At 48.3% G+C, this 26,636-nt stretch overlaps 1 protein-coding gene across 1 annotated transcript; it reads right to left on the minus strand.

Moving 5' to 3' along the window:
• Positions 1-20,192: 20,192 nt before the first annotated feature.
• Positions 20,193-21,552, minus strand: LOC116738319 (G protein-activated inward rectifier potassium channel 2-like). Its single transcript, XM_032594785.1, has one exon. It carries the CDS (start codon positions 21,437-21,439, stop codon positions 20,288-20,290), a length of 1,152 nt encoding a protein of 383 aa, XP_032450676.1. The 5' UTR covers positions 21,440-21,552; the 3' UTR covers positions 20,193-20,287.
• Positions 21,553-26,636: the final 5,084 nt, after the last annotated feature.

The following is a 26,636-nucleotide window of genomic DNA, read 5'->3' on the forward strand; positions in this document are numbered from 1 at the left end:
GCTGGTGTCAGAACTTCCTCTTTGGAAAGACGGTGGCCCCAGGGTCTGTTGGAGTTGAAGAATGAAGGAGCAGGTAGGTCTGGGTTATGATGGGTGAGTCTACAAGAGAGAATTCTGGGTCGTGTCTTAGAAATGGCAGCTGTGGTCCATATGGCCAAATCTGGTGAGCAAGAGGCCAGGCAAGGTGGACTGGATGGCTCTGAGCCAAGACAGAAGATGGGAAGGGCAACCGTGTGGGTGGGTGGGAGTTTTGTATGGGACCCTTGGTCCCTTTGTATGGGACCTTGGGCAGGTGCCCTGAGAGCATGGAGCCCCTCGGCCAGCAGTGGACAGGAAAGATTGGGGGAGAGTGAGTGACATAGCAGGGTTGAAAGTGCAAAATGAATTGCTATGGGATCTTGGAACAAATGCAGAAACACCATTGGATGAGCTGGAACACAGCTTCCCAGGCCTATAGACAAACAACTCTAGGCGCTGTGGTTGGCACTGGGTAGAGACACCATGCTTCCTGCCTGAGGGCCACGGAAGGTGAGTGTAGAGAAGTTTCTGGAGGGAGAAAAGTCCAAGCTGGGGGCCATGTGTGATGTGTAGCCATGTGCCATCAGGCTTTCTCTTGAAGGCACTTTCTGTGAAGCCCTGAGGCATGTTTGTGTGGGTGGTTTGCACCAGGACAGCGATGCAGCGCTCTTGACCTTCCCATCCTGGATGGCTCTCGTAGCAACGACAGGTTCAGAGGTTACAGTAAAGAGAAAAGGGGTGTGGGAACTTTGAGGGAGGGATGATGGAACACCTGAGAATTTTTCCGTCCCGCTCGATTATGGAACAATGAGCCAAGTTCAGCGCATTTGACTTCACGTAATTTTAAGATAAAGTACAATTAATCGGGTCATAGGCGTGGCCCTTGCTCCGTTTCAGGCTGCGGAATGGGAGGTTAGGCGTTCGACATGCCAGTCAAGAGTGGGGAAGTTCTGTGAAGCCTGCAGACTCCTGGCTGGGAGGAAAGCAGTGTTCACTCATCAATACTCTGACCTGGTCCACAAAGGCTAGAAACAGGTGACCTAGCATTAGGGGCTTGTGTCCCACCTCCAAATTCAGACGTGGGAGTCCTGAGCCCCAGTGTGGCTGTACTTGCAGATCCAGCCTATTTGGAGGGATAAGGGTTAAATGAGGGCATAACGGTGGGGCCTGATTCCCACAAGACTGGTGTCCTTTTCAGAAGAGGGAGAGAGCTCCCTTTCTGAGCGCAAAGAAGAAGGGGCCAAGTGAGGACACGGGGAGAAGGTGGCTATCTGCAGAATCAGGAAGAGACCTCCCACCAGACACCGAATCTGCCGCCGCCTCAATCTGGGGCTTCCAGTTTCCAGAACTCTGAGAAAATACATGTCTGTTGTTTAAACCATGCAGCTTGTGGTATGTTTCATGGCGGGCCTAGACAACTAGTACACAGAGTATATAAATAGCTCCCATCACGCTGGGGGGGATGCCGCGGAGAGAACCTCCCCCTGCCCCCCCAGGATGGGGCTGTGAGAAGCACCAGGGTCCATGAGTTATGAAACCTACACGTCACCAGGTACAACCTTGCTGTATGCACGGCACCTTTGGTTCGAGGCATTATTGCAACCACGAGGGAGACCTGGCTCGTTACAGGATTTACAGCATCCATCCCGGACGGGGAAAGCAATTGCCAAGCAAAAGTCCAACTCCCCTTAGTGCCTGGACATGAGGAGATTTCCCCTAAGAGTTTGCAACAAGGTGGCGGGGCCCTGAATTATAGTTAGCACCACCTTCTAGCAGACCCAGGGTCAGATGAAGGGGGCGCTCTTCCGTCATGCAGGGGGCTTCTAAGTACAGGGTCATCCTCTGCCTCTCTGGTAGGTAAGAAAGCTGGGGTTTAGACTTTCTGGAAGAACGCAGTGCTGTGTGGCTGCCCGCAGTCCTACCCATTTGTTTCACTCCAGATCAGCTTTCCGATAAATACTGGAGGTGATGAGAGTTTGGGCTTTCTTCCTGACAAGTTCCTGGAGTGCAGTGTTTTTGAGTTACTGGTTTAGTTCAGATACAAACGTTTAGCAGTCAATAGAGTTGGGGAAGAGCCGACCTTCTCTTTTGTAACCAAAGGAGCCCAATATGGACATCTTGCTCTGCACTCCTGGTGCCCAGGTCTTGGCTTCTAAAGACCGTGCTTTCCTAAAGGGAATGAAGAATCTTTGGAGAAATGTCCGATTCCATTCCAGCGGGCACTGGAAAAGTACAGGGGAAGCTTAGAACATCTTTTTTGTGCCATAAAGGAAGGAAGAACACAAAAAATGGTGTAGAAAATTTCAAAAGACAAGAAGCCTGCCTGGAGGGGATGCCACTGGCCAAATCGGGGATAATTAGAGCATCGTGAATAAATAATGATAGCAGATTGTAATCCATTAAATAGAATAAGACTCAGTGGGTCCATACTGATAGATAGATAGATGAGTAATGGAGGGAGAAAAGCTATTCTTTATAGTTGAAAGCCAACACATAAATGTAGAATCATGGAGCTGGAAAAATCACCATTTGGTAACTAGCCTAGTAGTACCTAGTTGACATAAATAAGAATCATCAATGGGTGCTAAAATGAAAGTTTGAGGAGGAATAGGATATTTCCAAGGTCTCAAAGTACCTGTCCATAAGATAGTTTTTACAAAGTGAAAAGTAGTAACTTTACAGTGGAAAAAACTGGTAGGCACCCCCTTAACCTGTGATTGAAGTTAACAGCACCCAAGTAGCAACAACCGACATCATGTGCCTCCTGATATGATGGACCGAGAAGGACACAGCACCACGGCTGTTTATTCTAGTCAAAACTGCATAAACGGAATACAGTCACGAGGAAACATGAAAAAAAAAATCTCAATCGAGGGACATTTTACAAAGTAACTGGCTTGCCCTCTTCAAAAAAGTTAATGTCATGAAAGTTAAACACAGACAGAGGAGCTCCGCTAGATTGCAGGAGATGAAAAGACTTGGCAACATGGTATGATCTGGGATTTTAGCAAGAGAAATTATTTGGAAGCTTGGCAAATTCTGAATCAGGTCTGCTAGATAATAGCATTGTATCAATATCAAGTTTCTGATTTTGATGATTACACTGTGGTTTTCTTTTCTTCTTCTTTTTTTTAATGTTTATTTCTTTTTCGAGAGAGAGAGAGACAGTGTGCGAGCAGGGGCAGGGGTGACACAGAATCTGAAGCAGGTTTCAGGCTCTGAGCTGGTAGCACAGAGCCCGATGTGGGGCTCGAACTCACAAGCCCTAAGATCATGACCTGAGCCAAAGTCGGACGCCCATCTAACTGAGCCACTCAGGCGCCCCCTACCCTGTGGTTTTCTTTTTTTTTTTTTAAATTTTTTTTTCTTCAACGTTTTATTTATTTTTGGGACAGAGAGAGACAGAGCATGAACGGGGGAGGGGCAGAGAGAGAGGGAGCCACAGAATCGGAAACAGGCCCCAGGCTCCGAGCCATCAACCCAGAGCCCGACGCGGGGCTCGAACTCACGGACCGCGAGATCGTGACCTGGCTGAAGTCGGACGCTTAACCGACTGCGCCACCCAGGCGCCCCTACCCTGTGGTTTTCTAACACTGTCTTCACATTTACCAAACATACCCTGAAGAATCTAGGGGTCAAGGGGAGTCATGTGTATAGCTGACTTTCAAATGATTAAAAAGAATCTTCAATACACACACACACACACACACACACACATCTGTGTTGGTATCTGCCTCCAGATCTAGCGAGGATGATTAAGCAAATGCAGTGAAATGTGGAAGACTGTTTCTGCTACCCTGACTTGTGATAGATCATGGCTAACAGGATCAATCTGAGGAATGGGTCAGCTAAGTTCAATGTCTGTAAATGAACTCACAACCAATTCTTGTCCCAACAGTTGTCGCAGAACCCTTGGCATGGTTCGGACCCACAGGGGCAGGCCAAGAGGTACCCTGACAGGTCCCTGAGTTGTTGCAAACAGGCACTGTGGTCTTCATGTGCTCAGCCTGGGGCCAAGGGATAAAGGAGAGAGAAGACCAGAAGACTAGTGTAGCTCACAGTCTACTGGGGAGAAGGTAACAGCACTCAGGAAAATAGGAAATAGTACAGGACCTGAGTAGAGGAGAGAATGCAGGGCCAGCTGCATCATGGGAGGGCTTCTTGGAGGAGGTGGCACCTGTTGGACCTTACAGGGTCTGGAGAATTCAGACTGGTGGGGAAAGGGAGCCACAGAAGGCAGTGTGGAAAGACAGAGAATAAATATGAGCCAGGAGAGAACCCGAGGCTTCCCGCTGTGTATTTTCCAATGAACACCCATTCTAGGGAAAACAATTTTTTTAAGTGTATTTATTTTTGAGAGAGAGGGAGTGAGTGGGCGAGGGGCAGAGAGAGGGAGAGAGAGAATCCCAGGCAGGCTCCGCACTGTCAGCACAGAGCTCGACACGGGGCTCCATCCCAAGACCATGAGATCATGACCCGAGCTGAGATCAAGAGTTGGATGCTTAACTGACGGAGCCATCCCGGCGCCCCGGCGAAACAATTTTTTATCAAGGAAAGTTCCTAAATGCTACTGTGATTCAAGAGATGAGTACAATTATTTTGGTCAAAAATCCTGCAGTTAGAGAGAAATACAGCCGCAGCATGCCAGCGAGGCTGTGTGAGGTCTTCACCCCTGCCACGTTTGGTTGGTCGGTGACACTGGAAAGGTTGAGTGATCTCACTTGTGGGCTGTCTTGTCAGCAAGCTCTTTTGTACGATCGGAGGCATTTTGGACTAGATTGAGAAGGACACCTTTCTGTCCAGACTGTGTCTCAGGGTTGCCTGATAGCGTGTAGGGTTGTCTTGTGTGGATGTGTAATTTATAGCAAAGGTTGAGGGTCTTTGTTGATGGCTAATTAATGTATGTTCCTCTCGATCTCTTAAAATTTTTTTTTAACGTGTATTTATTTTTGAGACAGAGAGAGACAGAGCATGAACGGGGGAGGGTCAGAGAGAGAGGCAGAATCGGAAGCAGGGTCCAGGCTCCGAGCCATCAGCACAGAGCCTGATGCAGCGCTCGAACTCACGGACCGCGAGATCGTGACCTGAGCCAAGGTCGGCTGCTTAACCGACTGAGCCACCCAGGCGCCCCCCTCTCGATCTCTTAAAGAAAACGGGGGGTGGGCTAGGGGCAGAGTGGAGTTTGGACCAAAAGAGTCTCCTTCAGGGTGGAACGGACTTTAGAACCTTCATCGTCCAGATGGACTGATGGTATTAAAAATACATTTTGCCCACGGGGCGCCTGGGTGGCTCACTGGGTTAAGCGTCTGACTTCGGCTCAGGTCACGATCTCACAGTTTGTGAGTCTGACGGCGTGGAACTTGCTTTGCCGCCTCTGCCCCCCTCTCGCTCTGGCCTCCCCTGCTCGCACCTTCCCTCTCTCAAAAACAATACACATTAACAAAAAAAATGCATGTTGCCCTGAGAAGAGTCAGGGAACTTGAAGTAGCGGGAGGACTTTCCACCCAGAACAAAACAGAACGAGCAAAAAGGGAAACGGGGAGTCGGCACACACCCTCATGAAACAAAACCGTTCACGTCCTTTTTTCTTTTTTTCTTTAAAGCATGATGTTATTAATAGTACCGTTTAGTGACGCGTCTCTGCTTTTGAACAGAAGTTCAGGTTTAGCTCTCTCGCTAAGGTCAGGAGACCTCTGCCCCCTCTTGTGTTCTCATTCTGGGGGAGGCAGATGTGACTGATTTCATCTTTCCATGGGTTGTGGCCGCGTCTCCTTTCCCAGGGAGGGGTCCTGCCTGCCGCTCTGGTCGACGAGGACGACGTGGAGGTCTGCAGGGCAGTTCCGACTGGGATCACCCGAGCAGAGCCCATGGATACTGTCCCCGCACCCCCCCACCCCCACTTCAAATGTTCCCTTTACCTTCCATGATTCCACTTTGTATCGTATTGTGATTTGTTTGTGTCTGTCTCGATGGCTAGAGCCGGGGAGAGCTAAACACAGTTTTGACATTTTTAAATGGCTGGAAAAAAACCCCTGAAGAGGAATATTTTATGACACCTGAAAATTATGTGTCCATAAATAAAGTTTGATTGGGACACAGCCACGCTCATGTTTAGCCTTGTTGCCTGTGGCTGCTTTCATGCAATGGCAGCAGAGTTGAGTCATGGTGACAGAGGTGTCACAAAGTGTAAAATATTTACTACCTGGCCTTTTAACAGAAAACATCTTGCCAACCCCCTGCTCTAAAATGTGAGTTCCCTAAGGACAGGACTGTGTTCTTCTAACTTTGTGCCATGCCACGCACATGGAAGCTTCTGGAAAATCCTTGCCTGCTGACTGAATACACCTCAGCCTAAGATGCCCTGCCTGTTGAGTTTTTGCCTTCAGAAAGGCCTCTTAGGAGGTGTCAGGGGTGCGGTGGTGCGTCCTGATTTAGCATCGCCCCTCACCCTTCATAACCGTGGCGAGCGAGGGTTGCTTAGGGAGATCCTTCCTTATGGACTGGAAACTTGGGCAAAGGGTCCAGCCTTTCCCACGCTTTGCTCTTCTGAGACACTTGTCTGTTCCCCTGGCAGAGGGGAGGAGGCTCGTGAGCGGAACCAGGCGATCTCAGAGGGAACGCTCTGTGTGTGGAACGAGGTGACATGAAAACCAGGGGGGACGGTTGCTCTGGGAGCCCGAGAGTCTCCATTGGACTAGACCTGCTTTCAGAAGGGGATCAAGGGTATTTCTACTTGGCGGAGCCCTTGTGCAATATGAGACCAAATTCTGGGACGAGTTTACCTTTTGGGTCTCTGCCTTAAACTATCCGCATTTATGTATCAGACGGAGTTTATAAGATGCCTGCTGAATGTTGGGTGGGGAACTCAAAGTGGGGTCCCATCCAGGCTCTGCACTGTTGGCACGGAGCCCGATGTGGGGCTCGAACTCACGAACCATGAGATCACGACCTGAGCCGAAGCTGGATGTTTAACCGACTGAGCCACCCAGCTGCCCCTTTAATTTTTAAATTAAATGATATAACAGCCTCATAGGGAAGGCAGATGTAGCCTTTGCAGGGAGCCCTTGGCTCTTGGTAGAGTTGAGATAACATGGTACCAGGTGAAGAAGAAATGTACTGGAGAGCCTGAGACACATTTCGGAAGGCCAGACCCTGATTAAAAAAAAATCATGTATGGGGGCGCCTGGGTGGCTCCGTCGGTTAAGCCTCTGACTTCAGCTCAGGTCATGATCTCACGGATCGTGGGTTCGAGCCCTGCGTTGGGCTCTGTGTGGACAGCTCAGAGCCTGGAGCCTGCTTCAGATCCTGTGTCGCCCTCTCTCTCTCCCCCTCCCCTGCTTGTGCTTTCTGTCTCTCTGTCTTTCAAAAGTAAATAACTGTTAAAAAAGTTAAAATAAAAGAATAAAAAATCATTTAGGTATTCATCCCTTTTACTGAGCACCTGCCATGTGCCAAATTGTGCTAGTTGTTGAGAACGGGGGGGGGGGGGAGGCACAATATTTATCCCTAAAAATGTCAAGTCTGCCTGGGGCACCCAGCCGTGTGGTCAATCACCCACAATGCAGTAGATGTGATGGAAATATGTGGAAGCGTAGAGGAGGCAGACAGGGAGAACCAAGCAGTCATTAAGGTTTCATGTATGTCGGGGAGCAGCATTTGCAGGGAAATTCGGTAGATGAGTAGGAGTTATCAGAAAGGTAAAAATGGAGGAAGCATATTCTAGATGGAGAGAATGTCACAGCATATGCGCAGGCCAGCGGCGAAATGACGTGTGGCATGGTCATGAATTTCAGCCACAGGTGCATGTAGCGGAGGACGTGACAGAGCACCTGGGCAGGTGCACGACTGAGACATACAGAGGAGATTGGGCTTTATTCTCCAACTGCTGGGAAGCTGCCGAGAATGAACTGGGGAGTGAGAAGATGCTATTTGTAGGTTACAAAGTTTCTTCTGACAATTGCAAGGAGGGGGATTGCCAAAGCAAGACTCCTGTGCAGGCGGGTTAATAGTCCGGGGCGAGGGAGTGGGGCTGTGAACCAGTGTGGTGGCCTAGATGCTGGAAAGGAGACCTCCTCTGGATGCTACAGACGGGTAAGAGATGGAAGGGGCCAGCTTAGCCGGGGCTGCCGCATATGGTTGTGCAGGATGTACCTTGGACAGCTCATTACATCTGAGTATCGGCTTGTTTGTTACACAAATTTCCCAGCAGATGGCAGTAGAGTGTCTTGAGGAGGGATGGCTTTTCCTCTTTCGCACAAAGGTGCCCTCTGGGCTAGCAGCAGTCCAGGACGTGGGGAAATGGTTGGGCGTGAGAAAGCTGAAGTGCCCAAGGGAAGGCACAGTGTAAGACGACAGCCAGCTTTCTGACCCGGGCGACTGGGAGACTGGTGGTTTGATGCCTCAAAGTGTGGACTACAGACGAGGGAGCAGACAGGAGTTGACTCCAAGAGGCAGGGAACGGTTGCTCTGGGAGGATGTGCAGAAGGAAGTGATCAGAGCTCAGGACAGAGCCCTGGGGACCCACTGAAAATTTTCAGTGGCAGAGAGTAGAAGGGAGTCTTGAAGAAGACTGAGGAGCTTGTCCCTGGAGTGATTCCCAATGTCAGGAGGCAGAGGCTTTAGGCAAGCCAGATGGATTTTTTTTTTTTTTGGCAATTTTAAATGACTCTAGACTTTCTCTAGTGCTTAAGAGACCACTTTGTGATCGTATAGGAATCTTATTCGTTCCTTCATTCGTTTACCCTGACACTTACATATTTAGCCAGTGCCTGCTATGGTCCAGGCACTGTTCCTGGTACTGGGAGCCTAGCAAAGACAGGACAAGGCACTGCCGTCATGGAGCTTCCATTCTGATTGTTAATAAATACATAACAAGATAATGTCAGCTGGTGACACGTCCCACATAAGCATGATGGAGGCACAGTGACTGGAGCTGATTTCTCTTGGGTGGTTGGAGGAGACCTCCCTGAGGAAGATTCTCTGTGCTCAGAATGGAGAGCTCAAACGGCTGCAGCGTGGTGAGTCAGATGGAAAAGTGGTTAGAGGTAAAAGCAGACAAGCAGGCTGGAGCCGGGCCAGACGGACCTTGTGGACCATGGCAAGGAATCTGGATTTTCCAAGCGCTGTGGGAATCTGTCGGAGCGCTTTAAGCATGGGGATGTCTTGCTCTGGTTTACATTTATTAAAAGCACTCTGGACGCTATGGGCAAGATGGAGTTTTGTAGGATGGTCCAAGTGAAGCAGGGAGACTCAGTTGAACGCTGTTCCCTCCACAATACGACGACCTGATCTGGGGTGGTAGCCATGGCCGCAGACGTATTTTGGAAGGACTTCCAGGTGGTAAGGGGATGAGATGAATCAAGGATGCTGCTACAGTTTGTGATGTAAGTCACTGCATGATTGATGATGACATTTATGGACACGGGGAAGATGGAGAGGGGAAGAAATAATAGAGGATTCTAGAATCTTTAGTTTCCGCTTTGGCCGCATTAGTTGTACAGGCTTGTTAGGCATCTCAATAGGGATGCCAAGAGGCAGCTAGATCTCTGAGTGCAGAACGTCAGGGAGAGGTTGGGGCCAGAGACAGAAATTTGATGTCACATGCAAAGCAAAAAAAAGATGGTAATCAAAGCCAAGGGCCTGGCTGAAATGGCTCAGAGGGAAAATAGACAACAGGATTCCAGATAGAATGGGCTCGGAGGCAAGAAGAGACAGGGTTAAAGGCCCAGGTAGGGTGGTAGACGTGGCCGAGTGAGGACCATTGGTCCATTGTGATTACGTCTCTTTTCTCAACCTAGTGTGAAGCCAGGTTGTTGTCTAAGAAGAAGTCGTGTGAGATTGCAGAGAGAGGAGGAAGTAGAAATCATGATTTTGGTGGATGAGAACATGAACAGACTAAGCATTTGAACTTAAATGCACACTCCTTGGATTCATCAACAGATTTGGTTTCATCCTAAGGACAGACCCTAGGGCAGCAAATGTGGGATGCCGTGAAAGCAACGGCACATTTTGATCTAATGTCTTTTCTGTCTCCTGTCCGCTGGACCGCTGCCTTCCCAGATTACGGATGCTCGTTACTCACGAGATGCCCCCTTTCCACCAGGTTGAGCGGATATCAGGTTGAACTCAAGGGAAGAAATGCCACGGTGACGTTCTACCCCTCAATATGGCGATAGAGGACACCTTGCTTTGTTGACGTGGAAACTCGTGGCGTCCTCAGCTAGCTTCTTCAAAGTCAAGAAGGGTATTTCCAGCCACAGGGGAGGCTTTGTCAATTCATCCACTAAACGTAGGGGGTGACTCTGTGCCAGATCCCCACAGCAGTGAAGGCCGCAAAGTTGTACTGGAAGGATCCCTGCCCTTCCTTGCTCTTGGCCTGGTCTGTCCATGGCCAGTCAGGTTGCCTACCTCCCAAATATAGTCATCTGCTGTTGGCTTAATGAGTGTGACCTCTTTCTTTCCCTGGCTGTGGGGGCTGACGACAGGGTCTTCGGGCCAGGCTGAACATGCTGAGGTGCCTCTGGGTGAACACGAAGGAATTATGCTGGAAAGACTCATAGGTGTTTGGAAATCTTTCTTGCCCATTTTTGGACCTTGTGGATTCTTAAGAGCTTCCGCCAGAGTCACGGACCGGCATCATTTTTGTTCCTCTGAAGCTTGACAACTTTTCCAACTTGGTTTTGTGAGACAGACGATATAGAAAACCAAGGATCTCAAGGAAGTAATGGACTCATACTTTACTGCTATTGTAAGCTCTCTGACTTGTAATTAAGCACACTTAATCTGGGGCCAGTGTGAATAGGGCATTAATCCATTTTAGACTCAAGCTTTAGCCTTGTCCCCTCAGTGCTTGTACCATGGGTGCTCCTCCGATGTCATCACCCATTAACTCCTTCTCATCCACCGGCTTTCCCAGAGTCCTATTAATAGTCACCCTATGTAAAATATGCTTGCGAAAATGTAAAAGCAAATGCATTTACTCAGCAAACGTTTACTTGAAACCTTCTAAGGATGACCTCAGTGCCCAGAGAAAAACCGTCATCACCATCGTCAAACCCCAGAAAGAGTCTTGTTGGACATTTCACAATGAAATGGAAACCCCAACAAGGTTTAATGAGGTTGGCCAAAGCCTAAATCTTTTTATCATCGTGCTTTTGGGCAGGGCGCTCAAAGTTGATCCTTCCCTTTCAATATTAAATTTTATTTTTTCCTCCCCTCAGGGTCTGTGAGCTGGCTGCTCGACTGCACTTTGGGTTATACTTGGCATGGCAGCAGGCTGCTTTGGAGGGGGTTGGCCCCGAGCATCAGCTGGCATGGTCACCTGATAACACGGAGCCGGGCGGAACCTGGAGTACGAGCCAATAAGTGTCCTTTCAAGAGACTCAGTGCTAAATGTTATGGAAGATCAGATTGCTCCCGTCGGTTGCAGTCGGTGAAGGGGAGCCTGATGGGCAAACGAAAGCCAGTCAGTAATCAAAGGAGAATATATCACGGAGCCATAATTGTCAGTGTGCTAGTGACACTGAATCACTAACTGCTCCTGTAAAATGTGGCTGTGTGCACCAAGTCTCCTCCAGAGAGGCGTGGGGCAGACAGACTGGGGAGGTGGGCGTTTCTGAGACTGGATCCTGGCTTTCTCACCATACCAGATGGGTAATCTTGGGAAAGTTGCTCGCTAGCCCCCCACTCGAGAGTCAACCCCTCATTTGTCAAACGAGGACGACACCTACCTTTCAGAATTGTCTTGAGGGTTGAAAATAATCTATGTGCAGAGCACCTATTAAAGTAATCGGCATCTGATAGGCACTCCAGAAATGACGGGTGAAAATAGTGCGAGTCACAGAATTACAGATGCACTCTGTAAATTTATTGAGCACTTACTGTGCATCAGGTCCCATGATGAATGACTTACACGTATTAGCTCATGGAGCCATGTTGCAGGTTTAAGGAACATTCTCATGTTCCAGAATGGAAAAAGAGGTTTGGTGAAGTTAAGGAAGGAGATGTGCCCAATTTCGCCGGCAGTCAGGCGTGGAGGCAGAGTTTGAAGTCAGCCTGTCTGAACTGAAAAGCTTACCCTGCGAAGATGGGACTTCAAGGAGGGAGAGGGGGTTCTGCAGAATAGCTAGCTACCGATTCATTTCAGGGCCAGTCTAGACTAGCCAGTAGCAATGCGACAGCCAATTTGTCAAAATGTTAGTGTGACATTTTGTTTTTTGTTTTTTTTTTTTAATTTTTTTTTAACATTTATTCATTTTTGAGACAGAGAGAGACAGAGCATGAATGGGGGAAGGTCAGAGAGAGAGGGAGACACAGAATCTGAAACAGGCTCCAGGCTCTGAGCTGTCAGCACAGAGCCCGACACGGGGCTCGAACTCACGGACTGCGAGATCACGACCTGAGCCAAAGTCGGACGCCCAACAGACTGAGCCACCCAGGTGCCCCTGTGTGACATTTTGTATCAGACAAGATAGGCTAGATTTCTCCGTCCTAGTAAACAACTCACATTTCAGTGGCTTAACCCAATGGTAACCAACAACGTGAGGCTCTTTCTCTCAGTCGTGCTATATGATCTGAGTGACCTGGCAGGGTCTTCCCTTCAAAGCCAGTCTCTGGTCCGGGATGATGGAGGCTCTGCTGTGACGTGGGCTCTGGGGACCGTACGAGCGAAGGGAGCATTTTCCACCAGAGCGATATGCGTGGCTTATGCGTAGACTTCTGGAGGAATGTGTACCACAGGGCCATGCCCAACAGGAACGGGGAGATGTGATCCTAACATGTGTCTGGCAGGATGAAAGCCGGACATATTTGGTGAACAGCACTAATGACTTTAACTCAGACCAGTGGTTTCCAAAACCACTTGGTTATCTGTGGTGGATTGTATTATTCTGTTCTCGTTTGCTTGTTCCATGTCCTGTGAAGCAAATCTATTTCCCCATTCCATTGATATCAATCGCTGCCATGTGACTTGCTAGGTATGACTAATACATGATGAGTAGAAGTGAGGTGTCCTGCCATTTCTTTTTTCTCCCTGCCATGAGAACCGCGCGTCCTCCCTAGGGCCTGCTCCTTCGGTCGGCATCCTGGAGAAAACCAGAGGTGGACCGAGCTGTAACTTATGTGTAACGTGAATGAGAAGTAAACCCATGTGTTTTAAGCCCTTAGGGTTGTTTGCTACTGAAGCATAACTTACAGGGGGCAGACTGCTACGGTATCTCTATCATTCTTTCTTAATAAATAGAGAACAACAAAGTTGATTATACAGAAATTACTATTTACATTTGGCCCTTGAAAACACAGGTCCGAACTATGCGGGTCCCCTCATGCGTGGATTGTTTGACAATATGGTACTGTAAATATATTTTCTCTTCCTTGTGATTTTCTTAACATTTCCTTTTTTCTAGTTTATTATAAGAATATAGTATATATCACATATAACATACAAAATACGTGTTAGTCGACTGTTATTGGTCAGGCTTCTGGTCAACAGGAGGCCATCAGTAGCTCAGTTTTGGGGAGTTGAAGTTATCCATGGGTTTTCAATTGCATGGGGGGTGGTCAGTGTCCCTAACCCCCGTGTCATTTAGGGGTCAACTGACTGTCTGCTTTGTTGAAGCGTATCTATAGTTTAAGGCAGAAGTATCTCTAAGGACTTATTATGCAAGTAAATATAATTTAGTTGAGTTACCAGCACAAAACTACATTCTTCAAGTTGGGATGTCAACTGATACCTTAGAGTTGTTATGGGAAACCTAGGAGGAGAACTGGGAACACAGAAATACTGTTTTCAGAGGCAGACTATTGGTCTTGTCCTCACGGAGCCGTTGCCTTAGAAGACCTGAGCATAATCTATATTCATGTTCACTTTGGGCAGAAATTATAATGATGAAATGTTACTATCAATAGGAATGCAAAGTCTTTTCAGAGTCCAGTGATCCACATTAATTCACAGCCCATCGATTTGTAATTCACGGTAAGTAACTGGGGCAGAGGCCAGGCTGGCGTTTACTCTCAGTTGTGAGTATGCATTTCTTGAACTGGCTATCCTAAGTTACCATTTGCCGTTTTGACTGTGCAGAGGGCCTTCAGAGGGTCATTTGTTATTCTGTCGAGGCATCCGTGGCAAGGCCCCTAAAACCAATGGAGCCACTCTCCGGGATTGGCCCTTTGGACTGCCAGGCTTCCCACCCTCGCAAAGTTTTGTTCTATATGGCCTTTCACCTGTGCAGTCTACGGGGAAAGAAATGATCCGCTCTCACAAAACCAGAAGTCGAAAGATCACCTGTGAGGTAGGTACCGTTACTGCTTCAACGTTAGTGTGGAAGAAGTCTCGAGGCATAGAGAGACTAAGGAAGCCAGTGAATGGCGTAACGGTGGCTTGAGCCCAGGATGGTCCGACCCTATAAATGACTGAAGAAACACAAGCTTGGCTGTAGCTGAGAGAGATTGCTCTTAAAAAGAGGCATACTAAATGACTCGTATAACAAACAGAATTTGCAGGTGGACTGGTGTAGGACAGAAAAGCAAGGGCGTGCTTAACTGGAGAAGAAGCACCTCTGGGTGTTTGGCTCAGTGTGCGTGCGTGTGTGCGTGAACAACTTACATGGCTTTCCCCAGTGTATTTAACAAAGTGATACTGTTTAACAGAGTTACGATATTCTTCCTTTTAGAGGAGTTGTGGAAAAGCTTAAAACCCTGTGTGCGGTCTACAGTATCCAGTCTCAGATTGTTAGGACATGTGATGAATCAGAACACAGTGTTCCCAAACTGCTCAAGATCACAAAATGTTTACCATATTTGGGGGAAGCAGTTATCATCAGTTTTTAGCCAGCCAATGACACTCCTGGGATATATCATAGCGAGGTAGACATTTTGGAAGGAAGCCCTGAATAAATCACTTGAACCTAACGCTCAAGGAAGAAAGCATAGTTGGATTTCTTGATGTTGATGAATGGTAGATTTCTACCTAGGAAAAATAAATTCATGTGTCCTTGAAATTTTTTGTATTCCTCCTTATATAGCTTTACCAAGAGGTTTTCACCCGCGTTCTTAACATTTCAGATCACCTCAATTAATTCTTTCCCCAGGTTGGGTAGCTGGGGTTGTAACTCCTAAGAGAAAAGCGGTAAATCCTGAGATAATGACTTGCCAATGGAGGGATCAGCAGAAACTTATCAAGAGGAGAAAATCAGACTTGAAAAATGTAATGGGTATGAAATATCGTTACCAGAAATAGCTTAAGAGTACTGTAGTGCTAACACTCAACCATCTTATCTGCGAAATGCCACCTTTTCAAAATCTGTGATCTCATAGTCTCCTCTATTGCAGTGAAGTGGCATTTTGATCACAGCAAAGAAAAATGGTATTTGGAAATCGGCTCTGACAGAACATCATACTCTTCCAGGGGTATTCGTGTAGACATTGCTTACTTAATTTAGATTTCAGAACTCTTTGCAGCGCATTTCATCTGAATACATGGTTGTTAAAGATTCATGTGAATGCATCAAGAGTTTTAAAGCGAATCGGTAACAGTAGAGACCAACAGAGTACCCTTAAAGAAAAAGAGGAACCAATGGGAGGGGAAAAGAGAGGGCAGCCTGCTTTGACACTTCTTTTTGGGGCACACTTCTCTCTTGAATCCTCATGAACCAGCAGCATTCACCACGCAAAAGAGCACTGGACGTGGAGGCTGGGTGACATCGGCCATCCTGGGTTTCAAGGTCCTACTCTGCCAGGGGCTATTTGACCTGGGACCAGGCACGAGTCAGGCTTCCACTTCCTCTGTAAAAGAAGAGTTGGTGAAGATCCCTTCCAACTCAAAAATCCTGTGATCTGTCACGTGATTTACCGACGAAACCCTTTCCGCCTACACGTTATTCTAGAGACGGCACTGAGTTTTCCTGTGGCGAAAGACGGCAACTACTTCCGATTCGCCCCCCCCCCCCGCTTCCGGTTTCCTGCTTCCGGTTTGCGTTCTCGGGTTTAGGATGCCGACTCCCTCTCCTCCTACAGCCGGCAGCTGCGGGGCTGTCAGCCCCGTGTCCTCATCGGTCTCGTGTCAGTGTACCTCCACTGAGCCGGCTTCCTTCCATCCTCCACTTTCCCCAGTTTTTTGTGCATTATTTAAATCTTTCAGAAGTCCCCTTCTTTGAGAAAAACTTGAAAGAAAAACACCCCCCAAGAGACGGAGGTGGAGCTCCTGGATTAAGAGGCTTTCACGAGATCCTAAGCGGTCACAGCGTGCTGGCCTCATTTGGATCCCGCTTCAAACGAGCAGCTTTGAAAACAATAAAAAAAAGACATCTGTGGGACAATTAGAAGTTGGAACACCCGAATATTGGATCTTAAGGAATGATCACTAACGATTTTAGGTATGTTAGGTGTCACCACCGTGTTCCGGTTGTATGTGCGAGCCCTTGCCTTTTAGAAACACACAGGAAAGAGTTGTAGAGAAAAAGATCCGAGGCCGGGGGGGCGGTAAGGGAGTGGTGGTCTAGAATGGAACAAGTTTGGCTGTGAATTGACAATCCTAGAAATCGAATGATGGGTATATGAGAGTTAATTATCCTTTTTGGTCTACTCTTGTCTAAGTTTTATGATTTCTGTAACAACAACAACAAAAAGCTTAATGGGGATTCATCCCAGCTAACCAGGCACATTTGCTGAGGTGTTGGAAAGGACTGCTTGTCAGAGTTGCATAATCGTTGGGGGGTAAATATGGAAGTTCATCAATCAGAGAGGCTCTAGTGGGGAGCTGGCTGGCAACAGGCCCAGCTCTGTGTAGCTGTCATCTAGCCTCCAGGCCAATTTGCCCTCTATAAATAACAGTCTATGTGAACGCTTTACTATTTTAAAGCACATTTGCCACAGCTGCTGAGCAAGTTTGTTTACGTAGCTGTGAACCCTTTTGTAAACATCACTATCTCAAAATTGCCCATGTGTCAGGAACATAAAGGGCCCCCTTTAAAAATATATTTGCAGGATGAGCCACGGCCAGTTCCCAGATGTCTGGGTGGCTGGTGTCAGAATTTTCCAGGGTTTGATTCGTTTTCAAAAATAGAATCACATGACTGAAAGGTTCTCGAGAGGTCACGGTGCACATCCCTCTGACCCTGGGCTGGACCGGCCGCGAGCCACCCACCGAGGATGTGGGTCTGTCTTTGGTGGGTGTGAGTCTGTCTTTTATGAGGCTAGGGGACTTATCGAGTGGGGGACTCGGGCTAGGACCTGCAGGGCATCAACGTTGGGCAAGATCACGTCCTGTCTTCAAGGAGCTTACTTTTCGTTTTCTAGAATCGAGCCTAACTCTGAGTGATGGGGCAAAGCAGGCTGGCTGCAGTAGAGAATATAATGCATCAACAGAAGACCAACTGGCGTGGTCTGGCCCCGGGCGCTCAGCAGACCAAAAGACCCAGTGGATACTCGGCTTACTGCAGGATAGCTCAGATTTCCAGAAAACACCATATTGGAATCACTGTGTACCACAACGTGTGTGAAAGGAGGAGAGCACTGTGGTGATGTTGCAGCGTGGGGCTCATCCTTGGAAGATGCCTGCTAACTGGGATCACCGACAGTGGTTTGAGGTCAACTAAGTCATTTTTGAAAGAAGGCATGAATAAAGCGGAAATCGTGTTGGGTCAGCTTGCCGTTTTCAAGGCTCCTGACTTCCCATCTAGCCCTGTAATGAATAATTAGATCCTTGTGAATTTGTTTTCCTTGGTGTGCATTTGGTTCACGCTTATTTTTTTCTTTTTCCTGTGGCTTTGACTCCTTGAAGCATTCTTCCCATCCCTCACGGGTCTGTTTAATACCCACAAATTCCATTTGTGCATTTCATTCACACAGAAAAAGTATCCTGCTGAAGCTTCAGAGATCAGGTGTGCTGGAAGTATTGAACTGTATGAATCCCGTTAGGAAAAGATCAGGACATATCCAGCTTCCAGACAAACCCAGAACTCTCTAGAACATTCTTCCCTCCACGTAACAGAAATCAGAAAACTTTATTTTATGTTTTTTTTTTTTTTATTTTTTTAATTTTTTTTTCAACGTTTTTTATTTATTTTTGGGACAGAGAGAGACAGAGCATGAACGGGGGAGGGGCAGAGAGAGAGGGAGACACAGAATCGGAAACAGGCTCCAGGCTCCGAGCCATCAGCCCAGAGCCCGACGCGGGGCTCGAACCCACGGACCGCGAGATCGTGACCTGGCTGAAGTCGGACGCGTAACCGACTGCGCCACCCAGGCGCCCCTATTTTATGTTTTTAAATTAGGAGCAGTTGCCTTTCCCCAGGAGCAGCGATAAGTGTTTTGATTTTTGTTATGCTGGCAACTACCAAGTTTTCTCTAAGAAAAGCAGGAAGAAAGGCTGCTGACTGTTCAGAGGCGAGTATCACTGTTAATTACCAAGAAAACGTTGTTCTTCCCTTTAGAAAGTCTCACTCATCACAAGCTGCCATCAGAAAGACAGAGTCTGCCCCAGGGAGAATTCCAACTCAGGGACATTACAAAGATAATTTGCTCATTCTGGATTCATTTACTTTGCTCAAGATCGGGCTTTGGTCTGAAGAACCTGAAGCTGAGCTCCTGCAGTTTGCGGCTCTGATTAGCACCAGTGACCAGAGGGGACATCTCAGTGGCTTTTGCTCCTTGAGCTCAAAGACGCAACGATAAGAAGGCTTGTCCACTCCCCTCCCTCATGTCCTACCGGGAGGGTTTGTAATGAGGAATCTGATATAAAGGCTACATCACGAGTGGTCGGTTTATGCTGCCAGCGGCTGTATGGCAGTGGTCACCACTAGGGGGATCCAGAGTCCCCGTGCTGAGCCGATGTGGGAGAAGTTTCTGGTCGGCGGCGAGAAAATGACCGGGCTCCTGCTTTGGATTGTTTCCTCCCCTCTCTCCTCCCCTCCCTCCTCCCCTCTCTTCTTCCTCCTCCCCTCACACAGCCTTGCCTCATGAGTACTCCGGGAGAGTCAGGCTCAAGGTGCAGATAACCCGTTCACATGTGCGGTTCTTAGTATTTCACGTGAATTATTTTGTTATTCTGTAAAGCCAGTTTCGAATCTGGTCCGTGTTCCTTTTGTTCTACGGAAAGGAGCACAGTCCTACCGTTGAGCCCCACGCAAAGACTTTTACTCACATTTTCATTGCTGGCTGCGTTTAAAAAACCGACGGCGAAAGTTTCCACCGCTCCAAGAGAAGTTAGTTAGAGGTAATGATCTTGCCTGCTGTTGGGTACAGGGAAGCAGAAACATGGGACCGACGGCTTTCAAGGGATGACTGAGCTCAGGTTATGGGTGGAAAAAGAATCTGGGGCCAGGCTGTTGGCCGCGCATTTTCAGATTATAGAAACGAACCCAGAACCGCAGGCTGCAGACTTCAAAGCACAGAAATGCAGCTTGCACATCTAAAGAGGATTTTAAGGCTACTGTCGATAACTCCGAAGAACAGGAAAGAAAATAATGCATTTGGATTCGGGTTTATACTTTATAGTGGGGCGCTATTCTTAGCTTAAGTCAGAATGTCTGGCTCTATTTTGTGGAATGTTACTGATAAACGTAGGCAGGACCGGCTTTGCTGCTGGGATGTATAACACGTGTCAAACTCAGATATGAGTGAAGACTTCAATAAAGACAGACCATTTCGCTATTTTGAGAACGGATCGTTTTCCCGAGAACGCGTCAATGATCAGCCATTAACAGCAGAAGGGTCAATAGGATTGTGATGAACGGATCTTCAATTTTTTTCCCCTTTCCTGTTAGGATTATTTACTGCAGTACTTATATCAGCTGGGGGTTCAGCAGGTAGAGTATACAGAAAGACACCCAGCTTTCACTTGGTATCAAAGAACAGCCAGGGCCCCGGGTCTTGCAAATGGCTCTCAAAGAAGGGGTGTAATCGCACTTTTATTAAAGCAATTTGTCAGCCTTCCTTTGAAAGGCTAAACTTTTTCCTCTTGGCTTGCTATTAAATCACCTCAAGTATTTAAAGCAGGTAATGTTTTAGAGCCATTTAAAAGCGCTTCAGAGACAGATAAGATTTTTACTTACAGAAACACTTGGAAATTTAAAATATAGTACATAGTGCTTTCGAAAAATTACTTATTAGTTTATTCTCCAAAAGCTTTTAAAAAGCTAAATGGTTAGACTTCTTGGTGGCTACGCGAGGTTAGAGGACACAGAGGTATATATACTATGTCATGAAACGAGGGGATGAGATCGATAGGGAGGTTCAGTTTTTCATATTTCATCATAAATAAGTCAGGGCCAGCTCACAAAGAGCGTCGATCCCACAGATGCCCCAGCACGGAACACGTCTTACCTGTAGCCTCCACCATTCCTTCTAGGATGACCACAATTTCTAGCTCCTCTTTGGGCAGCTGGGCTTTGGAGATCTCCCAGAAAGGACTCTGTTGGTTGATTTCGTGGCTGATGATGAGTGGCGACACCAGAAATAGACGGTCATCCCCGGTGTAATACCCTACATTGATATCTGTTTGGTTCAAGGGGATGAACTCACCCTCTGAGGTCTGTTTGGATTTGATCAACTTGGCTCGGATGGAAGCCTCTACGATGTGGGAATTCCTAAGATCCCCTACTCGGAACATCAGGCACAGTTTTCCATCCCGCATGGAGATCACCGCATGGGTGGAAAAAACCAGGGTCTCTGCCCTCTTCTTGGGTTGTGATATTTTTACAAACATGCATCCCACCATGAATGCATTGACGATGGACCCCAGCACAGATTGAATTAAGAGGAGAATAATTCCCTCTGGGCACTTGTCTGTGATGACCCGGTAGCCGTAACCGATGGTGGTTTCTGTCTCTATCGAAAATAAAAAAGCAGAGACGAACCCGTTGAGGTTGGTGACACAGGGAGTCCACGAGGGGTCCTCTATGTGGTCCATATCTCCTCGGATGTATGCGATGAGCCACCAGATCATCCCAAAAAAGAGCCAAGTCACTGTGTAAACCATGACGAAAATCAACAGGTTGAATCTCCACTTGAGATCCACTAAGGTGGTGAAGATGTCGGTCAGGTAGCGATAGGTCTCCCTCACGTTGCCATGATGGACGTTGCACTTTCCATCTTTCCGCACGTACCTCTGGATTTTCCTTTTGGTCCGGTCTCGGCTGATGTGTCTTGGCAGGTCGTCCCTGGCCTGCTTAGGCAACTTTGGCTGGTGAATGGCCACAGGGCTCTCAACATCCTGGTCCATGGAGTCGCCCTCCAGGACGTTAGCTGGTGGTTTGGAGGAAAGAAAAGAAAAGTTGAATGAAATTCTGGTTCTTTGGGGGTCACGGAAACCACACTGTGTACAGTACACGGCATTCGTGTAGTTATTACCAGAATAGATGAAGCCATTTTCATTTGGCATCTCTGGGTGGGCCTTTGGTTGACCTGGACTCCTGTGCCCTGCCATCTAGCTTGTGTGGGTACCTCCTCACCCTTCCCGCCGGGACAGAGCTTACTGCTGTGAAACTGTCTCCCTACCAGCAAGTTCTAAGAGCCAGCCCCTCCGTGGGATGCCTTCCCACTCTTATCTGAGATGGCGTCACGTGGCCTCCAGCACACGCCGGATAAAGAAATGTTTGAATTCAGACAGTCTTGATTCTGCCCCCCCCAGCCGTTGCAGGCTCTTGGGCGTGCTGTTATGGGCTGAATTGTGCCCCCCACCCCACCCCAATCTGTACTGAAGATCTAACTCCCATTGTGACTGTATTTGGAGATAGAGCCTTTAGAGATAACTAACATTAAATGAGGTCATAAGGGAGGCACCCTGATAGGACCGGTCCCTATAAGAAGAGGAAGAGACACCAGGGGTGTGCACACAGAGGAAAGGCCATGTGAAGACACAATGAGAAGGTGGCCATCTGCAAGCCAAGAAGAGAGGTCTTCCAACCCACGCGAGGCGGCCAGACACTAATCCTGCCAGCATCTTGATCTTAAACCTCCAGCCCCGCCCCGCACTCTGGTCTTCTGTTATGGCAGCATGGGTAGACCAAATACACTATCCAGATTATCCACATTGACGAAATGGTGATCACGATACGCAATTTATAGGGTTGTTCTCAAGTTGAACGGAACGATGTATGTGCTACGTGCCTGCCAGCACTTTCCTAGCAGGTACTCTCCTTACATTTGGGGCAAGAATTTTGAGTGAACTCTCTAAATTGTTACTCGAATTTCAGAGCTGAAGAATGAAAATTCTGGTTTTAGTTGGTAAGGATGCGTGCATTATATTCTGAGGGTTGATTTGATGCCCAGGTTAAAAAAAGGTGTGGGGGAAATGTTCTCCGTCTTTCTGTGCGTTACACGTTTTATCTGGTTTCTGCCTCAACACGTAACATCTGCAGTTTTGGCTCGTGGTTGTTTCCTTTCCGATGGCCGTCATGACTCATGCCTTGGTACAGTCGTTAGTTAACAGTGCATTAGGAAAACTCTTCTAGAATCTGAGTGCAAGGGGAAATTTGGAAATGATACTGCCAGTAAACACATCAACCACTGTATGAAATTACTTTTTCAGCCAATGATTTTTAAAGCTTTCTAAAAGTTTCATCAGCACTTTCTTTCCCCAGGCTTTCATTCTGTGCCTTTGGGTCCGCAGTGCATTTTCTCTGCGGTAACTACGTTTTCTCCTGGGTTAAAGGAGAAACGCGGTTTGTTGCGAAAACATTTATCTGAATAAGAACATAGCTGTGCATAGGACGGGAGAGGTACCAACTTCACTTATGGATTAACCTTGTTCACGGTTGGTTAGTTTCCTTAAAAATCAATCCCATAGATCTGTTTTCATATTGCAGCACAAGGAAGAGACAGCATCCGGTCTGCAAAAGCTGCTGTTTGGTTTGACAACTTTGACTTTTTAGATCACTGCCCTCAATAGCCCTCATGTGTCAAAGAGAAACTTTGCTTATTCTTTTTCTTCTTCGAACAGAGAAACCAGGACAGGCGTCAAAGGGAAGCAGCTGAGGTCGGGACGGGAGGGAGGGGGGGTGGGGCATCTGGATGGACGCCACGGCCCTCTCTTTGCTCGCTGCCGGCACCCCTACCCGGTGGGGTATCTGTGACCTGGAAAGGTCTCGCCTGAGCTCTCGCTGCTGATTTTGCCCTGACTGGGAGTCTCTCCATACGGACATCATGGGGGATAAACTCAGGGCTCAAACCCACTGGGATGGGGGGCTTTGTTTACAGGATGCAAGGGCCTGACTGAACCTGAGGTAGGGGTTTGCCTTGATCCGGGGGGGGGGGGGGAGGTAAGCCCTCCGACTGTGCAGAACCACCCTGAGCCCTTGCGTCCCTGAGTCCTTCAGTCCTTCCACCCCCCAAGAAGAGGGTTTGTCAGATCGATTGGCCCTTAACAATCTTCAGTGATATTTCGTACTTTTCAAATGTCACAGAGGAAACCTACAACCCTCCTCCCCGGGCCCCCAGTTGAAGATGCTTTTCTGCCTTTTCTGGCTGGGCTGTAACCTTCAAATCCAGGCATCTATCCTGACCTGGAGGAACCTGTCTGAAAGGCTAATGAGTGAGTAGACACAAATGCTCTGGGTCGTCCCGGGAGCCTGCTGGTTGGTCCTCCACATTCTCTGTTTGTTTGTTTCTTCTTTTTCTAGCTCAGGACTGGACCACATTTCCCAGTTTCCTTTGTATTGAAAGGTGGCCAGTGCAGAGTCCTGGCAGGTCTGGAGCTGGTCTTTCCGGGTCAAAGCCTCAAAGAGTGGATGTAGCCTCTCCTAGGCCCCTGCCCCTTCTACAGAGGACGGTGGAGTCAGAAGGTGGAGGGGCCGGAGTTAGTGGCAAAAAGCCGCCATCTGACTAGAAACAAGAAAAAAAAATGTTTGGGCCGTTATGTCTGTCATGTCTATTATCAAATACAGTCTTAGGTCTCATTTTAAGGGCAGCACTACTGACATGGGGAGAGAAGTGTCATGATTTGAGGGGGGGCTGGTGTGGGAAAGAACAGGGAGAGAGGAAGTCAGGATGGAATGTTTGAATCTAAGCATCTATAATGAACTAGCGTGTGTTTAGTCAAATGCTTGGGTTTGGTGTTGGGCAAAATGTAAATGCATATGCTACTTAAGAGCTTAAAAATTTTTTTAATGTTTATTTTTGAGAGAGAGAGAGAGCGTGTGCATGTGAACAGGGGAGGGGCAGAGACAGAGAGGGAGACACAGACTGAGCCTCCTGGGGGGTGAGATGGGAAGGTGGCCTTTAAGGTGCCCCTGCAGGTGAGACAGTGCACGCGGGCAAGGTGCATCCATGGGAAGATGGTGAAGGGGTTCAGAACAGGTCGCCCCCAAAACATGCCATTTTGGCATATTGACTATTTTGAATTGAAGGTACTTATGAAACAGCCAGCGAAAGAAGGATAATCTGACCCTCCCGTCCTCCTGAAAGCAGGAGATGAATCTCCCACGGGAAAGGTGCCCTCCCTGTGCCAAGCGGGTGGGAGACACTCTCCTCACCAGAGGCGGGGAATTGGGGGCTGGGAAGGCTGTATAAACAAACTTCATTAAACGAACCCACATCTTCCTGGTCACTCCTTTACCTTTTATTACCCAACCCCCTTGTCTTGCCAGTTCTTTACACACCATGATTTCTTCGTCTAAATGGTACGGAAGCCTCCGGCTCCGGTCACTCTCCCTGTCTGTATTCTTGTGAGGCTCCCATGTACACGTGTTGTGCTTTTCTCCTGTGATTCTGTGTTGGCTTAATTCTTTTTTTAAGAGCGAGCGCGAGAGGGCACACGAGTGCAAACAGAGGACAGAGGTGGAGAGAGAAGGAGAGAGAATCTTAAGCAGGCTTCACGCCCAGCTTGGACCCTGACACGGGGCTTGACCCCACGATCCTGGGATCATGACCTGAGCTGAAATCGACTGGGCGCTTCATCAGCGGAACCGCCCGGGAGCCCCAGTGTCAGTTTAATTCTTAGGCCCAGCCAGAGAGGGGAGAGGAGAATGTTGCCTCCGGCAGTGGGAGGTAAGGCTGGCCTCCTGCTTAATAGGGCGCGCGGGGGGGGGGGGCGGCAGGCACAGGAGTGAAAGAAACCAAAGAACCAGGGACGTGTGGGAGGGCTTGGGGCATAGCAGACACTGGAGTAGGAGTCCCAAGGGGCAGGAAGAGGGGCGCCGATAAGGAAGGGTGGGTGGAGTGAGCAGAACGGGGGGGGGGGGCGAGCCTCCAGGCTGCGTCCAGAGCAATCGCGGGGAGCCCTGGACCAGGGAGCGGGGCTTCCCAATTCTGAGCCAGGAGCAAGGCTCAGCACCCTCAGCGGGAATGCAAATGCGAGCAGGGGAAATAGAGAAGGGAATGCTAATGATGGCTCTTAAGGGCTCTTTTCTTGCCTGAAACCCCGGGTGTGGATTTGAGGGGTGATCTGAATTGCATTTGCGGAGCATTTTGAGCGGCTGAGCAGCTGCACGTGGCAAAGCTGACGTTTCTCCCCCCCCCCCCCCCGGGCGGGGGGGGGGGGCCTGCACAGCCCGTGGTGCTAGCTTCTCGCCTCGCCCCACTGCCCTGCTCAGAAACTGGCCCTGGGGCCTCCCCCCCACCCCCACCCCGCCGGGCATGCGCAGCGGCCATGTGCTCAGACCCACTGACCACACGCGCCCCTCTGTGCAGGTGCTTGGACCAAAGAGAATGTAGAGGAATTCTCTGCCACCTGTGACGTGCCCTACTGGGTGCAAGAGGACCCAGCAGCAACCGCCAGCATCCTGATGATTTACTTGACGAGTTGCTTTTCCGGACTTTGGCTTAGAGTAAATATGGGTCTGGGGGATAAAGCCAGTTGAGATGTTCTCCTGTTGGGAAATTGTTACATTTCAAGCTATGTATGAGTTCTGTGGGTGATGCTTCCCCTGCCGAGGGAAATGTTCAGAACGTACTTCAGGAGTTTTTAATGCTTTGGGGAAAACCCGACAGGAAAACAGGAGAGATCTCCAACGCATGTGCAAAAATCAAAAGTTGGAAGGAAGTACACACAGATGTTAGTAGGTAATTCTGAGTGGGTGGCTTATGGGGGCTTTAAAATTTTCTTTTAAATATTCTGATTTTTGCAAATTTTGCAAAATGAGTTTATATGACTTTTGGCATCAAAAAGGAAAAAAAAAAAAAAAGGAATTTTCCAAGACGGTGTTGAGACCCTTCTGGTGTATGACTTCAGGAATCTGAGAAAAATCATAACTCAACCCCCACTGTTGGGACAGCAGCGGTGGGAATACAGAATGCCATGGGGGGTGAGGGGCAAGACCTGTGGGACGAAACTAGTCAGCTGTCCCTGGGGCTGGCCAGCGGTCTCCACGAGAGAGAGGAGTGTGGGAGGCCTTACACTTGTTACAACGAGGTGTAAGAGAAAAGGAGCACATGTGAGCCTCCTGGTGGTTTTCATTCACCGTCACGCGCTCAGGAGAACCCTTAATGGCACAGAATCATGGTCACTTCCTCATTAAAAATTACCTCCTAATGATGTCCATTGACTAATGAATGGATCAAGAAGACGTGGTATATATACGCCGTGGAATATTACTCAGCCATCAAAAAGAATGAAATCTTGCCATTTGCAACGATATGGATGGAACTGGTGAGTGTTAACACTAAGTGAAATAAGTCAGTCAGAG

The sequence above is a fragment of the Lynx canadensis genome, chromosome C2 (genome assembly GCF_007474595.2).
Source record: "Lynx canadensis isolate LIC74 chromosome C2, mLynCan4.pri.v2, whole genome shotgun sequence".
NCBI classification, from domain to species: Eukaryota; Metazoa; Chordata; class Mammalia; order Carnivora; family Felidae; genus Lynx; species Lynx canadensis.

Bases quoted from the DNA above. Each gene is read 5' to 3' on its own strand.
- LOC116738319 (XM_032594785.1), bottom strand. From the start codon at position 21,439: ATGGCAGGGCACAGGAGTCCAGGTCAACCAAAGGCCCACCCAGAGATG.